Raw genomic sequence first — 17,961 nt, forward strand, 5'->3', positions numbered from 1 at the left:
TTATTTTATTTTAATTTTTTATTATTAATTTTTATTTTTTTAAGTTCACAAAATAATTGGTGAAAAGTTAACTAAAACATGCAAACATCTAAAGATGAGCTTTGAATGTCCTTCAAGAAGACTGCTTAAAGAAATTACAAGAGTTCAGGTTGTGTTGAAGAATTGTAAACCTTAAGACTTTTGCATTATAATATGTATATATATGTATATATGTATATATACATATATATAAATTAGATGGGTTCGGCATTTTTATATGTGTTTTTTAAAGTTATTATGTTATATGTGGTGTACATGTATATATATAAGTATACATATATAAGTGGGAGGGGGATAGGGGAATATGTAATAAAAGTACAAGTATTAATAGAAATGCACAATGTGTCGCTGCACCTGTATAATATATATACTATAATAATATAGTACAGAATATAATATAATACTATACTGTATCTAATCTAACATCCAAACAAAGAACAGAACTCTCCCTATTCCCGACTCACAAAGGCTGAATAAAATCACACAACAAGAAAACATAATAAAACAAACTACTTTAAGTGCCAATTACAAATTTATGCCGCTGTCTGTGAAAAACAAATCGTGTAATTGCTGAAATCTATATCTGGTTTGTTTAAACCCAAATATAGATGTGTTGATTGTGTTGATTTTCTCTGTTTCTGCAGCCCTCTACTGATGCCTACGTGAAGGTCTTGGCTGGAGATGAAGTGATCCAAGTCAATGATCAAATAGTGGTGAGTGATACCGTACATACAGCACTTAAGGGCCTAATGCTCTGCACTATAAATATGTGTGTGTGTGTGTGTGTGTGTGTGTGTGTGTGTGTGTGTGTGTGTGTGTGTGTGTGTGTGTGTGTGTGTGTGTGTGTGTGTGTGTGTGTGGTCCTGTTAGTCTGAGACAGTTCTCCTCCTGCAAAGTCTGAGTGTCTTATACAATAACCTTCACGGTGAAATAACCATCGGTGTTGCTGCCTCAGGTGGGCTGGAGCAGAGTTAACCTTGTGAAGAAGCTGCGTGAGAATCCCAGTGGGGTGACTCTCGTCTTGAAGAAGATCCCTGGATCAGTGCAACGCAACAACTCAGCCCCGCTCATCTCTACACAGGTCCGGGCTCATTAAAATCCTCCTCCACTCACTTCTTCACTCCACAAACTGTACAAACTTTCTTCAAAATAGTCAGTGAATTAAAAAAAAAGCCCCAATGTATTTACCTTTTTATATATTATACAATACTTGTACTTTCCACATAATTTGGAAAACAGACTTCACAGGAAAATTATGCTAAGGCCTGTGAATAACACTTCAGAATCTATAACAATGTCGTCTCAAGCTACTTTCACACTCACACAGTGGCCCTGAACGTCTCTAGACATCTGCGGGAGCTGTATGTGAGAACACAAATGTCCAGCTCAGTTGGATCTAATATTTTTAATGGTCTTTACCCTGCAAGCTCTCTGGTACAAAGTCTGTGTGAGGTCTGATTGAGCCTCTGCGAGAAAAGAGAAGGTAATTGTCCTGTGAATGCACAGCCAGTGAGTGTCACCGTGTCCTGCCAGCTGTACGCTCTACCCAGGCTCTAACTTCACCTAAATGACACAAGAGTATTTCCAGCAGGGAGAATGTGTCTGACCCTGCCATTTGTTTGCTCAACCCCACAAAATGTCATGATTTAATTCTCCTCACATAGTCTCAAAATTAAAGCTGTGAAATTGATGGCAGATACACTATAGATATATCATGGGGGAAATCTCCATTTTTGTAGCAAATCTTCTCAGAAGCTTAGAAAAGGTTATCTATAATGACTGGATGCCAGCATTTAATACGACACATTTTACGCCCTCACGGTGACTAGAACATTTTTGAATTACATTTTTCTCCTCTCTGTCATGCTCATACTTTTAATCATTTGTGAAGCTAAACAGAAGAAACCTCAAAGGCAGCAATATTCTGCTTTCAAGCGTCTGCTGTCTGTGTTCATTTTAGGATAATTACATCCAGGGGTGAGAGTTGAGCATCAAATCCTCTCTTAGAAACCTGATTGTTTTATATCAGGGGGATTCTTTTATGAGAATCCCCTCTTTGATTTCCGTTTAACCTCATTTGGGATCTATTTCCATAAACACTTGCGCACTCTCAGTAGTCACCATGCCAACTGTTGTTTGTCTTTGAACAACACCCTGAATTACACACTGCATCTGATACAAACGCGCACGCATGCACGCACGCACGCACGCACTGTGAGCATTTCACACCCCCCTCGTGACCATCACCGTGCTAATCTCAGATCTAGCTGGCGGCATAGGGTGAGAAAAACATTTAAAAGATGTGAATCAGCTGAGTGTATAAACTCCATATTGTCCTCAGAAGATGCCCTGCTTTTCTTCCAAGAACTTCGCCGGCTGTGTGTGTAGAGTTGTGTGCACGCGGTGTCTGTGTGTGTGTGTGTGTGTTTGTTTGCGTTGCCGTCTTGTCTGCTAAGCCACAGAGCACACAGATGGCAGAGCCTAGGAGAAGGTTGCAATTAGAGTCTACCGTGACATCCAGCTTCTTAACCCTCCACCGACCCCTAAATGCAGACAGTTCAACCTGCACACTCACACGCTGTTGTGTTTTCAGAAAGAAGAGGACAAGGAGGAGAAGTCAGAGGAGGAAGAAGAAAAGGACGATCAAGAGGGTCCACGGCATTCATTACTCAAGAGAGTGGCAGCATCTGTCAGGTCCTTGTCTTTCAGTTGAGGGCATTCATTTGCTTGTCCTTTAATAAGATGGAACTGCTACTTGTGTTTAATATTCTAAACCATACAGCAGCACCTGGGTTTGTCTCTAAAATAAACATCAAGAAGAAATCCAAGCTCCATTTAAAGTTAGAATAATAGATGTAGATTTCTGAGGGGATGCATGGAATCCCATCTGAAATATAAACCTTTCTACCCCCCAATTTAGAACACGTGCATTTGCCCCCTCAGTAAACATTAAAAAGGAATCGCTTAGAAGAATTGCTGTAACATTAGTCAGCAGCATAACAATGGCTCCCAGACGGGTGGCTCTTTTTCCTTCAGCATTGTTTTTGTTGCGTTTTGTTTTTTAGTCGCATTATTTTCTCACCAAAAACATTGCGATTTTGTTTTTTCCTGCTTTCATTGTGTTTTATTCAGCTTAACAACGTTTGATCTTTCTGGGTCACCACATTGTAAAACCTTAACCCAATAACACAATAAAGTCACCACTGCTCAACAAAGTTTAAAATACTTTATTAAGGAGTAGTAAGTCAAATGTAATGTCCCGCAACTGGGCCCCAAAAGGATAAAGAATCCAAACTTTTGTTTTCAGACGTGATGTACATGAAAACATGGTTTAAACATTAACATCTCGATTTTTGTCTATGGAAAGAAAAGGTTTTGTGCATACACCCGAGGCACAATCCACAAATAGTTTGGCCATATTTAGCAATCCAAAAAGTGAGAATGCTTTAAGAAAGGTATCATTACATCGCCTAAATGCCTGAGAATAAGAATGAAAGATTAAAAAAATACATAAACAAGAATGCAAACAATGCAAAATTGAATAAAATATGCAAAATTGTAGACAGACGTCTAAAACTGATTTAAAAAAAAAAAATTTTTTTGCCAATTGTCTAATATTTTCTGAATTTAAATATTCTTTTTTGCTTTTTAAAAAAAATTGTCAATCACTTTGTTTGCATACATGCATGAGAAGTTGAATACTGATCTGGTTACACAGCATTTACTCAGTAGAGCTGAACATCCCTGAAACCCTTTTGACCTTGTTCATCTGCCAGCACCCGGCAGGTTTCCCATGAGGTCACACTGCAAATGCCACAAATTCCACTGCGCACTCGCAACACACGACTGACTGGAAATGAGTTAAAAGGAAGAGATGAGGAGAAAGATTTAAAAAATGCAGGGAAAAATTAGTAGATGGGAGGAAAAGAGTGATGAAGAGGCAAACAGGGACAGCGAGAGCTGATGAAGAGCAGGCGGACTCTAGCAAATGGATGGAGTGGGCGGTGATGGTGCCTTGTGGTTGTAAATAATTCTGACACATTCTAATATACAACAGCTACATTTTAAGAAAAAAGGGAGAAACTGGCAAGTAAAGTCATATTTTATCACTTTAAATTACTCTTTTTAAGGACTTGTAGTTTTGTAATGTGCTGTTAGTGTTTTCCAGCTAGAGGTTTCACTTTATATCAGCCACATGTGGCAACTGTGAATATAAAGTAAGATAAAAATCTGTATTTTTGCAACATGTTTATGTAATTTCCTCGCTGCTCATTCTTTGCTCAATGTTTCTTTTCATTTGGACTTTTAATTTTATAATACCAGATGCTGCATCAGTGGAACCCAAGTGTTTTGACTGATATTTCTATATATTTTGTTACAGACGAGCTGTTCAGGGGCCAGAGGTGCAACAGCAGCCCATGGGACAGGAAGAATCTGAAATATCCTCAGTCAAGGAGCTTGAGGAAAATCTGAGCCTCACTTCATATCAAAGCCGACAGGGGGCGCTTTTGGCACCAGGTAAGACAAATTTGCAAGATTTTATCTTTTCTTATAACTGATTATATTTTAGTTACTTTGTGTTTTTCTTTTCAGAAGGATTTTAAACTGTTGATTACAACACACAAAGTGTATTATCGCGGCATGCCACACTGTAATAGTTTCACTATCATTTGACCTTCTGCACAGAAACCACAATGTAACTGAGGTGCAAAGATGTGGGTTTATTTAGAAACTTCATTCTGTTTCCCAGCAGGGTCACAGAGCTTGACAGGTTCAAGGCTTTCACTAAATCGCCTGAGAGACCGCTCGCCCTCGCCTGTAAGAACCAAACAGGACAGAGCTAGCATCAGTTCCTTCCCTGATATGGTGGGACACACGGTGAGGGGAAATTGAGAACATTCACTAACAATTGTTTTTGTTAATTAAAGTAAGCTTTTAAACACTGAGTGATCGCTGTCTGATTATCTTTTCAGGGGAACAAGGATGGTAAGAAGACCTCCACTAAAGGTACGATTTTCTTTATCACAGGACAATAAAATAAACAAAACACTGAAGTGTTTTTGTAATGACAAAATCAGCCCCGAACTGATAACTCCTCTGTAAGCTGTGGCTTATAGAAGAGTGTCTGTAAGACCAGGAGCACAGCAAATCTCCCTCACCAGGCGTGGCAGATGGACTGGTTGTGCCAGGTTTCTGCCTGTTAAAAAGGAGTTTTTCCTTTCCACTGCTAACAAAGGGCCATCTAATTACTGTGTTTTTCTCTCTATTATTATTATAGTTTCTTAAGCTCACAATATAAAGTGGCTCGAGGCAACTGTTGTTGCCATTTTGTGCCACATGAAATGGTCACAGAATGATAAGCATGTCCAAAACACAACTAAGACTAAAGAAAAACAATGAAAATAAAGCATTGCAAAGGAAAGAAGAGATAAATAGCCAAGAAATACATGCCTAAACAGAAACAAGAGGTAAAATATAATGATTCTTTAACAAAAAAATCCTGACTGAGGATGTTTTATTCCACTGAAAACCTGTAGAGTGCCTGAAACTTGTCCTGCAAAGGTTACTGGAAAACCCGATGGGAACAGTATGTACGGGTTAAGCAGTTAGTGAACTGTGTAACACAGTGTAACACAGTGTCAAATGTGAGAAGCGATGTGAGTTTGTTGGAAGCTTTATGGATGATACTAAGACAACTCAGCTGTGTGATACAGAGATTAGGAGGGTTCAGTTGCTGTGGCAATAATGTAGCAGTAAAGAATAACATGAATTGAGTGCTTGGAATTGCAAAGAAAGATCAAGTCGAATTCCCCCCCAAATAAAAACTGCTTCGACTTAAATATTAAATCGTAAATTTTCTGTGCTTTTATATTTCCTGGAATGGTTTTAAAAGGATCTAATACTGGAGACATCGCAAAAGTCCAAAAAACCCCAAGAAATACCCAAAAATTTAGTTCACTTATCATGATCATTATCTCCCTTCTCTTCCTTATTTGTCTTTCAGGAAAGACGACGGCTATGAGCCGGCGTCGTGTGTCCTGCCGTGACTTGAGTCACCCCGACTGCGATGGTTGGCTCTGGAAGAAAAGAAAGGAGAGCAGTGTCTTCATTGCACAGAAGTGGCAACGGTTCTGGTTCGTGCTCAATGGGCCTCACATTTACTGGTACAAGAGTCAACAGGTGAGCAAAAAATCAAGAAAAAGGTCATCATCGCTGTTAGTTCATATAATACCTAAAGCACATGATCTATCTGAGTTAGTGCCACATGCATTATTAACTATCAAAATATTTTGCATTCATCTAATTGTCAGTATGTCTAATTTTCTTCAATTGTATTTCAGGAGGAGAAGGCAGAGGGGTTTCTCAATATATCCAGCTATGGCATAGAAAGCGCCGGAGAGCACAAGAGAAAATAGTAAGAGTGAACCCAGTGATGAGTCACATAATGGTGCCATAATGGAAAGCCATGGTTTAAAACAGCAATTATATTATGTATGCACATGTTCTGCATATTTAGGTCTTCATTTTTGTGACACCCCCGCTCCTTCTTTCTGTTTTCTCCCTACCAGCGTATTCCAAATGTGCCACCCGAAATTTCAGAACTTTATTTTCGCTGCGGACAATGTCAATGACATGAGCAAGTAAGTTCATACTGTATAATGATATAACAATGTCACAATCGGCTGGTTGTGTCGGGCACTAGCTCGAACACAATGCAGTTATTCATTCCTTTTGCTAACAGTCTATGTTAGAGGTGGTAAAGTTGTAACAGGTGGTGGTGTTCACTGCCCCCTGCTGGTTGCTTTTTTCAGGCTTCTCTAGTGAGACTGTTATGCATTGTTTAAAGATGTTATCCTCAACATACTCTCACTAGACACTTTATTAGATAGATGCTGCAAGTATCAAGCTGGACTCCCTTTTACCTTTTACATCCCAAAGGTGCTTTATTGAATTGAGATCAGGTGACTGTTGGAGGCCAGTTGTGAGTGCTGTGAACCTGGACACAGACCAGTACAGTACTTAATAATAAAGTGTTTAGGTAAATGTGTATGAATATTGGTGACATAGCTTATCCCCTTTTTTTTCATCAGATGGATCAACTGTCTGATTACAGCCATACAGAAGCACAAGAAGTTCAACAAAGGCCCAGATAATGAGGAAGGTGTGGAAACATTTCTCTTATGCTTTTAAATTTTTACTCTAAATCACTTAATTGTATGTGCACAATACAATTCATGTTTTCCCATATATTTCCTACGGCATTAGCAATAATGCATCGTGATGTGTCCTGCTTGAGCAAATAAATGGTAGATATAATGATATTTTCACCATAAAAAATAAGAGCAAATTGTAGTCTCATAATTATCTAGTAACACAGAGCATTATTGTTAATTACTGTAGCTTTGCCCATTTACAAATGGCAGTCCTGATGCTTCACATTTTAGGTAATGGCATTACATTGACAGCTGTGTTCATTTATAAACAGAGTGTTACAGTGAAACTGAATCAGAGAGCGAATCATCTCCTTCAACCCGCAGGAAAAACAAGGTTAGCTCGGTAAGAGAGTTATATATTGCACAAATAATCATTAAAGCATGCACATACACATCCAGATTACATTCATTTCATATTTGTCTTGATTATCTTTCTCAGAAGGTACAGTCCAGCACCCTACCTCTCCCCAAGGGTAAGAACAGGGCGCCATTACCTAGACCTACAACAGAGGGCAGCAAAGGAACAGGTATTTGTTATGTCACACTGCCTCTCTCTTGTTCTCTCAGTAATAAAAAATGTCTTTAATCACAGCGTAATGAGTGTTAATATTTTAAGACTCATTAAGTTTTAATATTCTCTGAGAGAGTAAATAAGATTAATTGTGTTGTTTACTTACCTTTAATCCTGTTTTGGATAGATGGTTCACAACAACTGTGTGACTGTGTTTTTTTCCTGTGTGTTTCCTCCCTTCTGTTAGAACCTGGTCAGGTAGATGAGATGGGCATGATGCTAAACAATCTAAAGGAAGGGGGAGTTTCTCTGATCGGCCACGAGCAGCCGTTCACGCACGACCACTTCAGGAAGTCATTCATTCGGCGCAACAAAAATCCCGTCATCAATGAAAAGGCACTCACGCTCCGAGCTCTGCAAAGCACTCTAAAGGTGAGGAAAGGTCTTATCCAGTCTTACCTTTCCTTGTGTCTGCATGGAAACCCATGCGATTCAGCATTAACTCCAGCAACTGATACACAAAGCTGCGATGGTCCTGGGTCAGTGACCCAGTGTTTTCTGTTTTGTATTATTGATCTTTGATTTCTTGATGTGTCTTTGTTAATGCTTAGAGTTTTGGTTCTTGTGTTTAGTGTTTTGTTATATCTATCCATGTCCTCCCCTAGTGCTCTGTTCGTGTTCCTGAGTTTGTGTTTGTAAAACAGTTTGTAAATTTCCTGTTTTACTTTGAAGGTCTGTGTCTCTCATGTCTAGGTTCAGCTGTGTCCTCCCCTTGTGTGTTTATATAGTGTGGTTTCACCCATGTTCATTGTCGCTCTGTCTGTGTTATTTGGGGAATCTCGGTGTTTTTCCCTGCGTGTCATTCCGTGAGTTATGGTTTCGGGTTTTGTTTGTTTCTAGTTTTCCCAGTTTAGGTTTATCTTTAGTTCTGTTCTCGCTTTTGTTGTTTTCACCTTCCAAAATAAAGCTCCTTCGCATCACAGCCAGTGCCCACATTTTGGGTCCTTTCTCAAAACACCACACGACTGCTGCTGCAGCCGTGACAGTAGCAGGTACATTTATCACTGAGTGCATGACAAATGGCTCAGCTGGTGAATTAACCAAGCATCTTAATTATCAAAAGTTGCTCTGGCAGGAGCTATATAACAAAATTAAAAACTCAGCTTTTATTAGTAACTCGCTTTGGCCGTAGGGAACATGGAAGACATGGGTAAAACCACTCCTATTTAAAACTGCAACGCACTGTTTCCCACAGCTTGAAATTCACTCGGCGGTGATGGATGGTGTATATATGACAGATATTCCTTAAACGCCTCACATATTGTGAAATGAGAAAGTCTCATCCAAACACCTTCAAATTCAATACTGTTCTTGCTCAGTATCACAGGTGATTTATACTTCTAGTAAGTCTGTGCCGTAGGTAGATTGTAACTGCAAACCTCTCTGAAACCCTACGCCATACCCTGATGTGCACTTTCCTGGAAATGTAACTACACATCTCATGTTCATCTCCTGCTGTTGTTTCAGTTTTTAAATTAAAGAGTGGGAACCCAGGAGGGGAAAAAAGTCCCATCATTCTATTTATTTCTATTGTGGCTGGCACTTCATGTAAAACTGTCCACATAACCACAAGGTAACTGAGACATAGCAGTGTTGGCCACTTATGCGTTGGCTATGCAAATATTCACTGCAGAAATCTAAATATAGGAAAAGAACATTGCATATATGCGCATACAGAGACTCCTCAGTTAAGTAAAGTGTTTGTGCAAGTTTTATGAAATGAGGCATGAATGAAACTATATCAAGAAACTGTCTTGCTCAGAAAGGTTTTTGTGTTCAAATGGTCAGAGGGTGATATTAAAATTCATCTGCATGGTCGCTGACTGGAAATGCTTTTTCTCCACAGGCCAAAGAAGCGGAGTTGCAGCAGATCAACAAGATCCTGGGCGACTCCGATCTGACACCTTCAAAGTACCGTCAGTGGAAGGAGAACAACGAGGAGCTGTTCAAGGAAATCGAGAAACTGGTCTCGCTCAAGGCCTCCAAAGCAGGGGACCATGCACCTGAGCAGGACACGCCCACTGAGGAGGTTGCCCTAGAAACTGTTGCCAAGGAAACAGCCGCCGCAGAGGCAGAAGGCGCATATAGACTAAGCCTTAGCGATGGGGAGCAGTTAGTCGATGCAGAGCCATCTGACGTTCTTCTGGAGATGTCACAAGCGTCTCTGAGCACAGACAGCAGCCCAGTATTAGAACTCTCTCTCGGCTCGCTCCAGGATTCAATAAACAAACAGCTGAGTGAAATGGCACAAAGTGGAGACACTTCAGAGAGCTACTTCTTCATTTAAAGCCACACCAGTTCAAAGTTGCTCTGTTTAATAACAGTTAATAATGTTAGACAAATGAAAGCTTTTCTTCATGCAACAATATGAGACAGCGCAGACGGTTTTTTTCATTGGGAGCAGTTAAAAGTTGTATTAAAAATGGCCACAAAATCAAACATTTTTAAATCAAACATGTCAGTGAAATACATCAATGCATACTTGTTTGTCTTTTTGTTTAGGAAACAAATTTCGATAAATGACAAGTTTACAACAGCAAAGAGAACATGAAATTACCAAGTGTCACAGTCTCAGTTTGGTATATATTTATATAATTTTAAAATTATCATTCTTCTTCTTCTGTGGTTAAAAATACCATCAAGTATGACTTTGCTTGGAACTTGTGATATAAGTTGTACCTTTTGCAATGTGATATGTATGTACAGTTTTACTATAAATACTCTATGTATTTGTTTATTGACATTACCTTAATAAAGGTCCATGTGAATAATTTTGTACACAACTTTTACTCCAGAAACACTGCTATTGCTCGTCTGGGTAAGTCCTTTTCAAACTCCCTTCATGACCTTAATGAGAACCTTTCACCAAAAATTATATATTTAATGAACTTAAACCTCCTAAGACCTGAACTCTTTCATGGCATGCATTTTTAATTTCTCTTTGCTATTTGGGCTGATTGAGACCTGTTGAATGTAAAAACAAAAAAAATATCTTTTTTATCTGATTTTGCTCTTCAAGGGCCTGATATGCACCTATGAGGTCACTCGTTTTCAATTTCAGTAGAACAGTGGCAGTATAATGTCCTAAGTGGATATCCAGCCCTTGTAGAGCAAAATTTAGTATTGTGGTCTAGACAACCCAAAATTTGGACACCGGGTCCTGGATCCTAGGAGAACAAAGAACAGCTGCGTGACAGCCGAGTTTCTCGATTACCTTTTGCCTGGATCTGCTGTAAATGCACTAAGACAGATGATGTCTTCCTGAATACTAAGACATCCCATGCGACCCTGCTGCTTTATACTGTAACCTTCACTTGCTCAATTAAAAAAAAGAGAGTGTAACGATCACTGAAGAGTGTTATGATGTTTTGTGATTTCCCGCAACTGAGTGGGAGATAACTGCCCAGACTTGGTAAAGTAGTGTGTCTGTGTTTCTAAATGTGTGTGTCTGTCTTCAGTGCATGAATTACACCCTCCTCTGTGTCTGAGACCTCTTTTAAGCCGTCCACTGACGTTTACTACTAAGTAGATAAAATGTTTATTTATGAGCTACTTGTTCTGTGCGAGCAGGTCTCAAAGACCTGCGTTCTCAACCATGATGTGAATTTCTCTCCTCTCCTGAGGTTGTTTGTTGCCAGCTGAAGCGATTGAATTGGTTATTCTCACATCGGATTGCGATCTCTCCACGTGGCTCCAGGCAACATTCACATCTAACATCTATTCACATAATGTTGCTTGGTTTAAATGCAGTGAACTTGTCTGCCGTACAACATGTGAGATGATCACTCTGGCTCTCGGCCTCGTCTTAAGACAAATAATGTGAATTTATTTCCATATTAAACATGTAAATGTATTTAGCTTCCAAAGTTATCTTCATAAGTGAATTGCATGTGCTCCTATTTCCTGATTTCGTTTTTCTTCATTGCAGCATAACCTACCTAATCTGAAAAGTAATAAATAAATAAATGCAACAGATTGTGATAAATAGTTTTTTATTTAGTGCAACAAATATGAGCACAAAATGACAACACAAACCAGTCATTTGCAAGGAATAGAAAATACCCTTTTGTATATCCTCCTGTGACGCCTTCTTTAATATTCATAGTGCTCATCTTATTCCAGAAATATAATGTTACCCAGTGAAAGCTCCTCCTGTGCTCAAGAGCAGCAAATTCATCAACAAAACAGGATATCACATATAAATGTAAAGCTTTTTTTTTCTGTTAACAACCAGCTTAATACAGATGAAACCGAGTGTGATGACCTTAAGAATTTAAGCTATTTTTTTAGGCTTCTGCTGGCATCATCTATGATTCACAGTTCTGTTCAGACAATTTTCTTCTTAACAGTACAAATGCATGGCTACAACGTAAAGGCAACACAAAGCAATACTTCAATCGTATTTCACCACATGTTGCATTTAAAGGCAGCGTGATGTTGAATCTTTTTCTAACGTGACATTCATCCATTTGTTTTTATTTACACCCCCAGATCATGTTTGTTCCTGTGTTAAAGGAGAGCTACATCCATTATGTTTAAACCTGCATGACAGTTCATTACTAAGCAGCAATGTCTGGTAGTCCACAGTCATTTATGAATTTATGACTTTTCATTACATAAGCTACACACTGAAAAGATAAAAATGGGTTTAGAAAGTGCCCTTAATGCTATTTTTTTTCTCTTTTCTGTCCACGCTTTCTTAAAGTTTAAAATGTTGGACAAGCTTCTAACAACTAACTTCATATACATCCATGTCAGGCTTGTTGGTCATTTCTGGACATGAGTGGCAGGGAGACACAGACAGCTCATGCCTAGATGGGCAGGTTGGGCATCGTGGTCGTTTGAAACTGAAAAGCAAAGCGGCGCCTCCCAACACCTGTAGACACGAACCCAGCCACCCAAAGTAAAGCGAGCCAGCTGGATGCAAGTTGAGGTGTGGGTACCGTGGGTTATGAATCCTTTGACTTGGATCCATCCCGAGTCTTTTAAGGTTGTGGGTGTAAACCCCTAACGCAGTCAGGCTCAGCAGCCCTGCTGTCACCACCAGAAGTCCTCCTGAGGCTGCTACACCTCTTAGAGGGAGATCTGCCCAGCACCGGACCCCGATGCAAGCCAGGACAATGCCAGTGCCGCACAGGAACAATGAGGTTAGCACCAAACCCTGTGCCAGACGAACCCTGGGGTCTCTCTGATACGGACCAGCCACAGGCCAGCACTGCCTCAAGTCAGAGCGCTCCACCTGCAGGCAGCTCTCCCATAGTCCATCAGAGCGCAACAAGATCAGTGCCTCCACTGAACTGGACCTGGTCCCATGACTTTTTGTTCCTGACCGGAGCAGACTTCCCGGTCCTGCCATTCCCAAATGTGCCTGTCCCTCTCTCCACTGGGGGGTGATGGCAGCAGTGAAGACTAGGACCAAACCCAAGGGGGCAAAAACGATCCCCATCACCATGGAGGCTGGAGTGTGCATCTTTTGTTCTCACAAATCCAGCTTGTCAGGAATAAAAAAAATAGTACAGTACCAGTGTTCAGTATGCTACAAATATTTTACAAAACACAAATAACAGTGGTTGTTTCTCCAGACAGAGACATCGCCTGCTGGTCAAATCTTGGCATGGTTTACTCTGCTCTAAAAGAAGAAGAAGAAGAAGAACAGTTAGATAAAATCCTGTGTTTAAAAAAAAATCAATTTGTGTCACAAACATCTCCTCCACTTTCTGACAAGAAACACAAAGAGCTTTAGAGAGCTATAAATAAGACTGTGGCAAATGCAAAGACAGTCACTACAACGATCACAACATTAAAGATTTAACACGATAAAATAAGAAAAAAGCTCGCCCAGTACCTCTTAAACGAAAGTCTCATGTGTTTAATCTGCAGGCTCTTCATTCTGACTGCCTGAGTCAAAGAGAAGGTCAATGCGATGATGAGAGACAGAGAAAAGCAGAGGCAGAGCTGAAGTGGAGTAAACACAAGTGCACGAGCAGACGGAGAAAGCAGAAGGAGGTTTGGCTTCACTGCTCCTGCGCTGGACAGGGAAAAAAACACACACACACAAAAACCCAGAGCAGTCGATGGCTGCCTCTGTTGCTAGGATACAATAACCTGGCCAGGCTCAACGTGGCAGTATGCGTGTGCGGTTGTGTTTATCACAAGACTTCTCTCTGCACAAGATGTGATGATCTCATGTGTACAAATGGTACAAATGTTGGCATACTTGAGTTTAGTGTGTGCGTGCGTGCGTATGTGTGTGTATGATGAGTGTGCCACTATTTTTTTTTTTAATGTTTGAGGATTGATGGCCAGCTGTGACCTTGGTAGAATTCAGTCGGGTTAGTAATTATGTGAGGCCACTGTTTGAATGCAGAGTGAGTCTCAGACAGAACAGTAAAGAATGTCCCAGGAGAAGAGGACAGAGTGAAGACGTAAGTGAATCATGCAGACAAACAAGCCGGACATCTCTGTTAAACAAACAACGTCTGCAAAGATGTTATGATGACAATGCTGTAAGACGTGACTCACTGTGTTTTTGCAAAGGAGGACGACTAGAAATGTTGAGGCTGTTTCTTATAATAATAATAATAATAATAATAATAATAATAAGCAGAAAATTATTATACCAAGCAAAATGTGTTTACACAAAAAAGTTTTTAACAAAGAAAAGTATTTTTATCTAAGGCACATGATGATAAAGTGTCACAAAACATGCAAGCTGTTAGTGAGCTGTACACATAAGAATGCAAACATTTAAAAAGTAAAAAAAAAAAAGTGCAACTATAGTTTAACATATTAGATATTACACAGATTCTTATCCATCATTAATTGTTTAATCATCTTTTCTTTATTATTACAAATTATATATATATATATATATATATATATATATATATATATATATATATATATATATATATATATATATATATATGTATATATATATATATATATATATATATATATATATATATATATATATATATATATGTATATATATATATATATATATATATATATATATATGATCCTGCATCTGAAGGTTAAGAAAACAAAGGAATGCCTATTTTTAAGCTTAACTTATAACTTACAGGAAGATATTGATCCAACAGCAATCACATTTGTAAATCTGACCTATAATTGATGGCGAGATATTACTTCCAGCAATGTCGCTTGGGAGCTGATGACATATAGCGTGACTGAGTCAGTCTTGTTCCTCTTTAATTTAATCGGAGATTACACTTTGCAAAGAAGCAGCTGTGGGCAGGAAAGGACAGAACGTACTAGAAAAATATTGTTTTAAACGTGCAGAGACAATTGTAGAATTTAGAGTAGAAATTTTGCATGAGAATGCATGTCTGGATGTGGATGCGGGACACAAGCTTCATAAACACAAATATCACTTGCTTGACTTTAGTGACATGACATAAAAATCATAGAAGATGACAGAGACAAGAATCAAAGCTCTGAGCCACCTGTGAGGGCTTTCATGTGCACCACAAAGTCTCACTTAGGTATGAATTATGTTCTATACACACTTGTTACTCTTGCAGCTGTCGCATTGCCAAGTCCATTGATTACTGCCACTGTAATGACTGTAAATGCAGTGCAGCTCCCTGAGGTGCTTGATTAGGTTTGATGCAGAAAAGAAAGACATAAAGAGGCCAGTCATGAGCCAAAAAATTCCAAGCATGCAGTACATTTTTAATAGCATTTTCCCTCATGAAGGCGTATTTGGAGCAAATACAAACACATGCACGCACACCGACACAGTCCATGAAGTAGCAGTCACTTACCATTCAGGAGGGGTTTGTTTGTATCTCACTGCAGATCGCTGGCTGCCTCCCTGCTGTCGTCTGAATGGCTAACATGTTTCTCTCTGTGGGAGCAGATGGTGCGACGACTTCTTTATTGTTCTTTTCCCTCTTTCTTCTCATCTGCCCTTGCTTTAAAAATTTCTCCACTTGCCTCTGCAACAATTTCTTCTGTCTTCATGTCTGTGTCCTTGTGTCTGCCCCCTCCTCTTTTTTTCCCCCCTGGCTGCTTCCTCAGCTGTCTGCTTCTCTTCCCCGCTATCCCACTTTCTCCTGGATGTGTTTCTCTCTTTGACTTGCCAATGTCTGTGTTATATCTAGGACAGTCCCTCCCTGCTTTTCCCTGTCACTGTTGCCAAGTAGGGAATGTGGGGAGCTTTCTGAGTAATACCAACACTTCAATCTGCCTGTTTTCGACCACATAGAGGTGTTCGAAAATCAAAATCTGACTGCTTATTGTTTGCCTTTCTATGAATCCTGTTTTGTTTTGAGAACACGGACATAGGGACACAAGCTTGCACAATCACTCCCACACTGGCAGGTGTCCCAATTTATGTGGGACTGCAGAGCATTTTTATCCTTTTTCCTTCATGCCACATTTTGATTGGCTGAAACATGAAGTAAACACTGCAAGACAGGCACTGCAAAAGGGAAGAGAAGGCAGTCATAGTGGTCAAAGGGTAGTTTAACCTGTAGGTGTCTTTGGCTGGATACACTTTGAACATGGAAAGGTGTGAGCCACTAAAAAGTCACAGTTTGTGGAGATGCATTGGAGAAATACTGTATGATGGAAACTACTACAAACCTAGAAATGTCTTGATTGTTAGAGTTTTAATGTCAAAAAGAGATGCATACAGCTGCAACCCCAATAAAGCCTCAGGACAAAGAAGTTCCGTCACATGCCAGATCTATAACTCTTTCAGTTTGTGTGAAAAAAGTACATCCAATGATTGTTAATTGACAGAAGCACCTACAGCAACATTGCTTTCTGTATGACCTTTACTCTCAAGGTCCTGCCACAGCATTTCAATTGGGTTGAGGTCCAGACATTCTGTTGTTCCTGGGATCACTGTCATGTTGTATGACCCAGTTTTAGCTTTAAAATTAGCTGTTGGACCGATGATCACATACTTGATTCTAGTGTAGACTCCAAGCTGCCTCGGTCCGAGTAAAAGGCTGTTAAACAATTGCAAAACAATTCTTCATACCTCCACCACTGTGCTCTACTGTTGGACAGTTGGTATGAGGTGCTTCCTGTGCTTCCTGCCTCTGTTTATCATGCTTTCACATCTCCTTTCCTAAGGACTTTGATCCAGACATCTTGTTGTTCATATGCAACATTGTAAACCTAAGATGTATTTTTTTTTTTAGCATTGCACGACCTGACTTTTGGGTGAATTTGCAAGGACATCCATCCCTGAGAACATTGTGGCAATTCACCCGAAAGACAAAACTCCTAAACACAAACTTAACAATGTGGTGTATGCTGTACAGTGCAGCGAGGAATGCTCAGACCTCTACATTGGAGAGACCAAACAGCCACTTCACAAGCGCATGGCACAACACAGAAGAGCCACCTCCACAGGACAAGACTCAGCAGTCCATCTGCATCTTAAGGATAAAGGACACTCTTTTGAGGATGCCAATGTTCACATTTTGGACAGAGAGGACAGATGGTTTGAAAGAGGAGTGAAAGAAGCCATCTATGTCCACTGTGAGCGACCATCTTTGAACAGAGGCGGGGGTTTACGACACCAACTCTTTGCCATCTATAATCCAGTTTTGAGATCCCTTCCCAGACGCCTTAACGCCCACTCACATCCTGGGCCATCTGACCTCAGGAATTCGCATGATAAGGTGGGGCCAGGTTTCACAATGAACACACCCGAAACTCTGGCGGACTGGGACCCACACCCAGTTTCACACCTTGGCTCAGGCAATTAGAGGATCATCAGGGGGTCCTTTTGTCCCTCTGTGGGGGGTTACTCCCACTAGGTTTATATCTGGGACTCTCCACCATTTGACCTTAGAACTGAAGAAGCTTCTCGGATGAGAGGTGAAACATCTTCAAGCAACTTAAAGAAGTCCAGACGCTTTTCTTTGCAAGCTCCTTTGACTACGATGACCTGGATGACTGAGAACCTTCACAGACACATTGTGGCAATGTGTTAACACACACCTGAATCTTCTGGACCAGCAAACCACCAAAACATCTGCTTTTACAAAGGTTCTCACACTTCCTGATGATCAATTAAAACAAAGCAGCACCTAGCTGCTACTTAACCCCTTAATTCCTATGGAGGCAATTAGACAGTACTTCATTTTTTTT

At 40.0% G+C, this 17,961-nt stretch overlaps 2 protein-coding genes across 4 annotated transcripts in view; one reads left to right on the forward strand and one right to left on the reverse strand.

Annotated features, from left to right (window-relative positions):
- Positions 1-10,326, forward strand: part of cnksr1 (connector enhancer of kinase suppressor of Ras 1) — a 28,448-nt gene extending 18,122 nt beyond the window's left edge. The window contains exons 8-21 of one of the 2 annotated variants that reach the window (XM_085392352.1): positions 684-752; positions 995-1,120; positions 2,633-2,733; positions 4,421-4,557; positions 4,790-4,917; positions 5,013-5,046; positions 6,044-6,219; positions 6,381-6,454; positions 6,609-6,680; positions 7,131-7,201; positions 7,526-7,596; positions 7,693-7,780; positions 8,012-8,196; positions 9,671-10,326. In XM_085392352.1, coding sequence (XP_085248478.1) covers positions 684-752; positions 995-1,120; positions 2,633-2,733; positions 4,421-4,557; positions 4,790-4,917; positions 5,013-5,046; positions 6,044-6,219; positions 6,381-6,454; positions 6,609-6,680; positions 7,131-7,201; positions 7,526-7,596; positions 7,693-7,780; positions 8,012-8,196; positions 9,671-10,111 — 1,773 coding nt within the window. In that variant the 3' untranslated portion in view covers positions 10,112-10,326. The remainder of the gene's footprint in view (positions 1-683; positions 753-994; positions 1,121-2,632; positions 2,734-4,420; positions 4,558-4,789; positions 4,918-5,012; positions 5,047-6,043; positions 6,220-6,380; positions 6,455-6,608; positions 6,681-7,130; positions 7,202-7,525; positions 7,597-7,692; positions 7,781-8,011; positions 8,197-9,670) is intronic. The other variant, XM_085392353.1, reaches the window with a different exon arrangement.
- A 1,491-nt stretch (positions 10,327-11,817) lies between these two features.
- cldn23l (claudin 23-like) lies at positions 11,818-15,847 on the reverse strand. 2 transcript variants are annotated; one of them, XM_085391643.1, is made up of 3 exons: positions 15,615-15,847; positions 13,670-13,722; positions 11,818-13,453 (listed from the first exon to the last, which is right to left on the reverse strand). In XM_085391643.1, the coding sequence occupies exon 3, from the start codon at positions 13,292-13,294 to the stop codon at positions 12,551-12,553; it is 744 nt and encodes a 247-aa protein (XP_085247769.1). In that variant the 5' UTR covers positions 13,295-13,453; positions 13,670-13,722; positions 15,615-15,847; the 3' UTR covers positions 11,818-12,550. The 2 variants fall into 2 exon arrangements, with proteins under 2 accessions (XP_085247769.1, XP_085247770.1); XM_085391644.1 differs by lacking the exon at positions 13,670-13,722 and having other exon boundaries at positions 11,818-13,315.
- Positions 15,848-17,961: the final 2,114 nt, after the last annotated feature.

Source organism: Rhamphochromis longiceps, linkage group LG19 (assembly GCF_057381845.1).
Source record: "Rhamphochromis longiceps isolate RC_006_pf linkage group LG19, R_longiceps_female_GT1.1, whole genome shotgun sequence".
In the NCBI taxonomy this organism is placed as follows: domain Eukaryota; kingdom Metazoa; phylum Chordata; class Actinopteri; order Cichliformes; family Cichlidae; genus Rhamphochromis; species Rhamphochromis longiceps.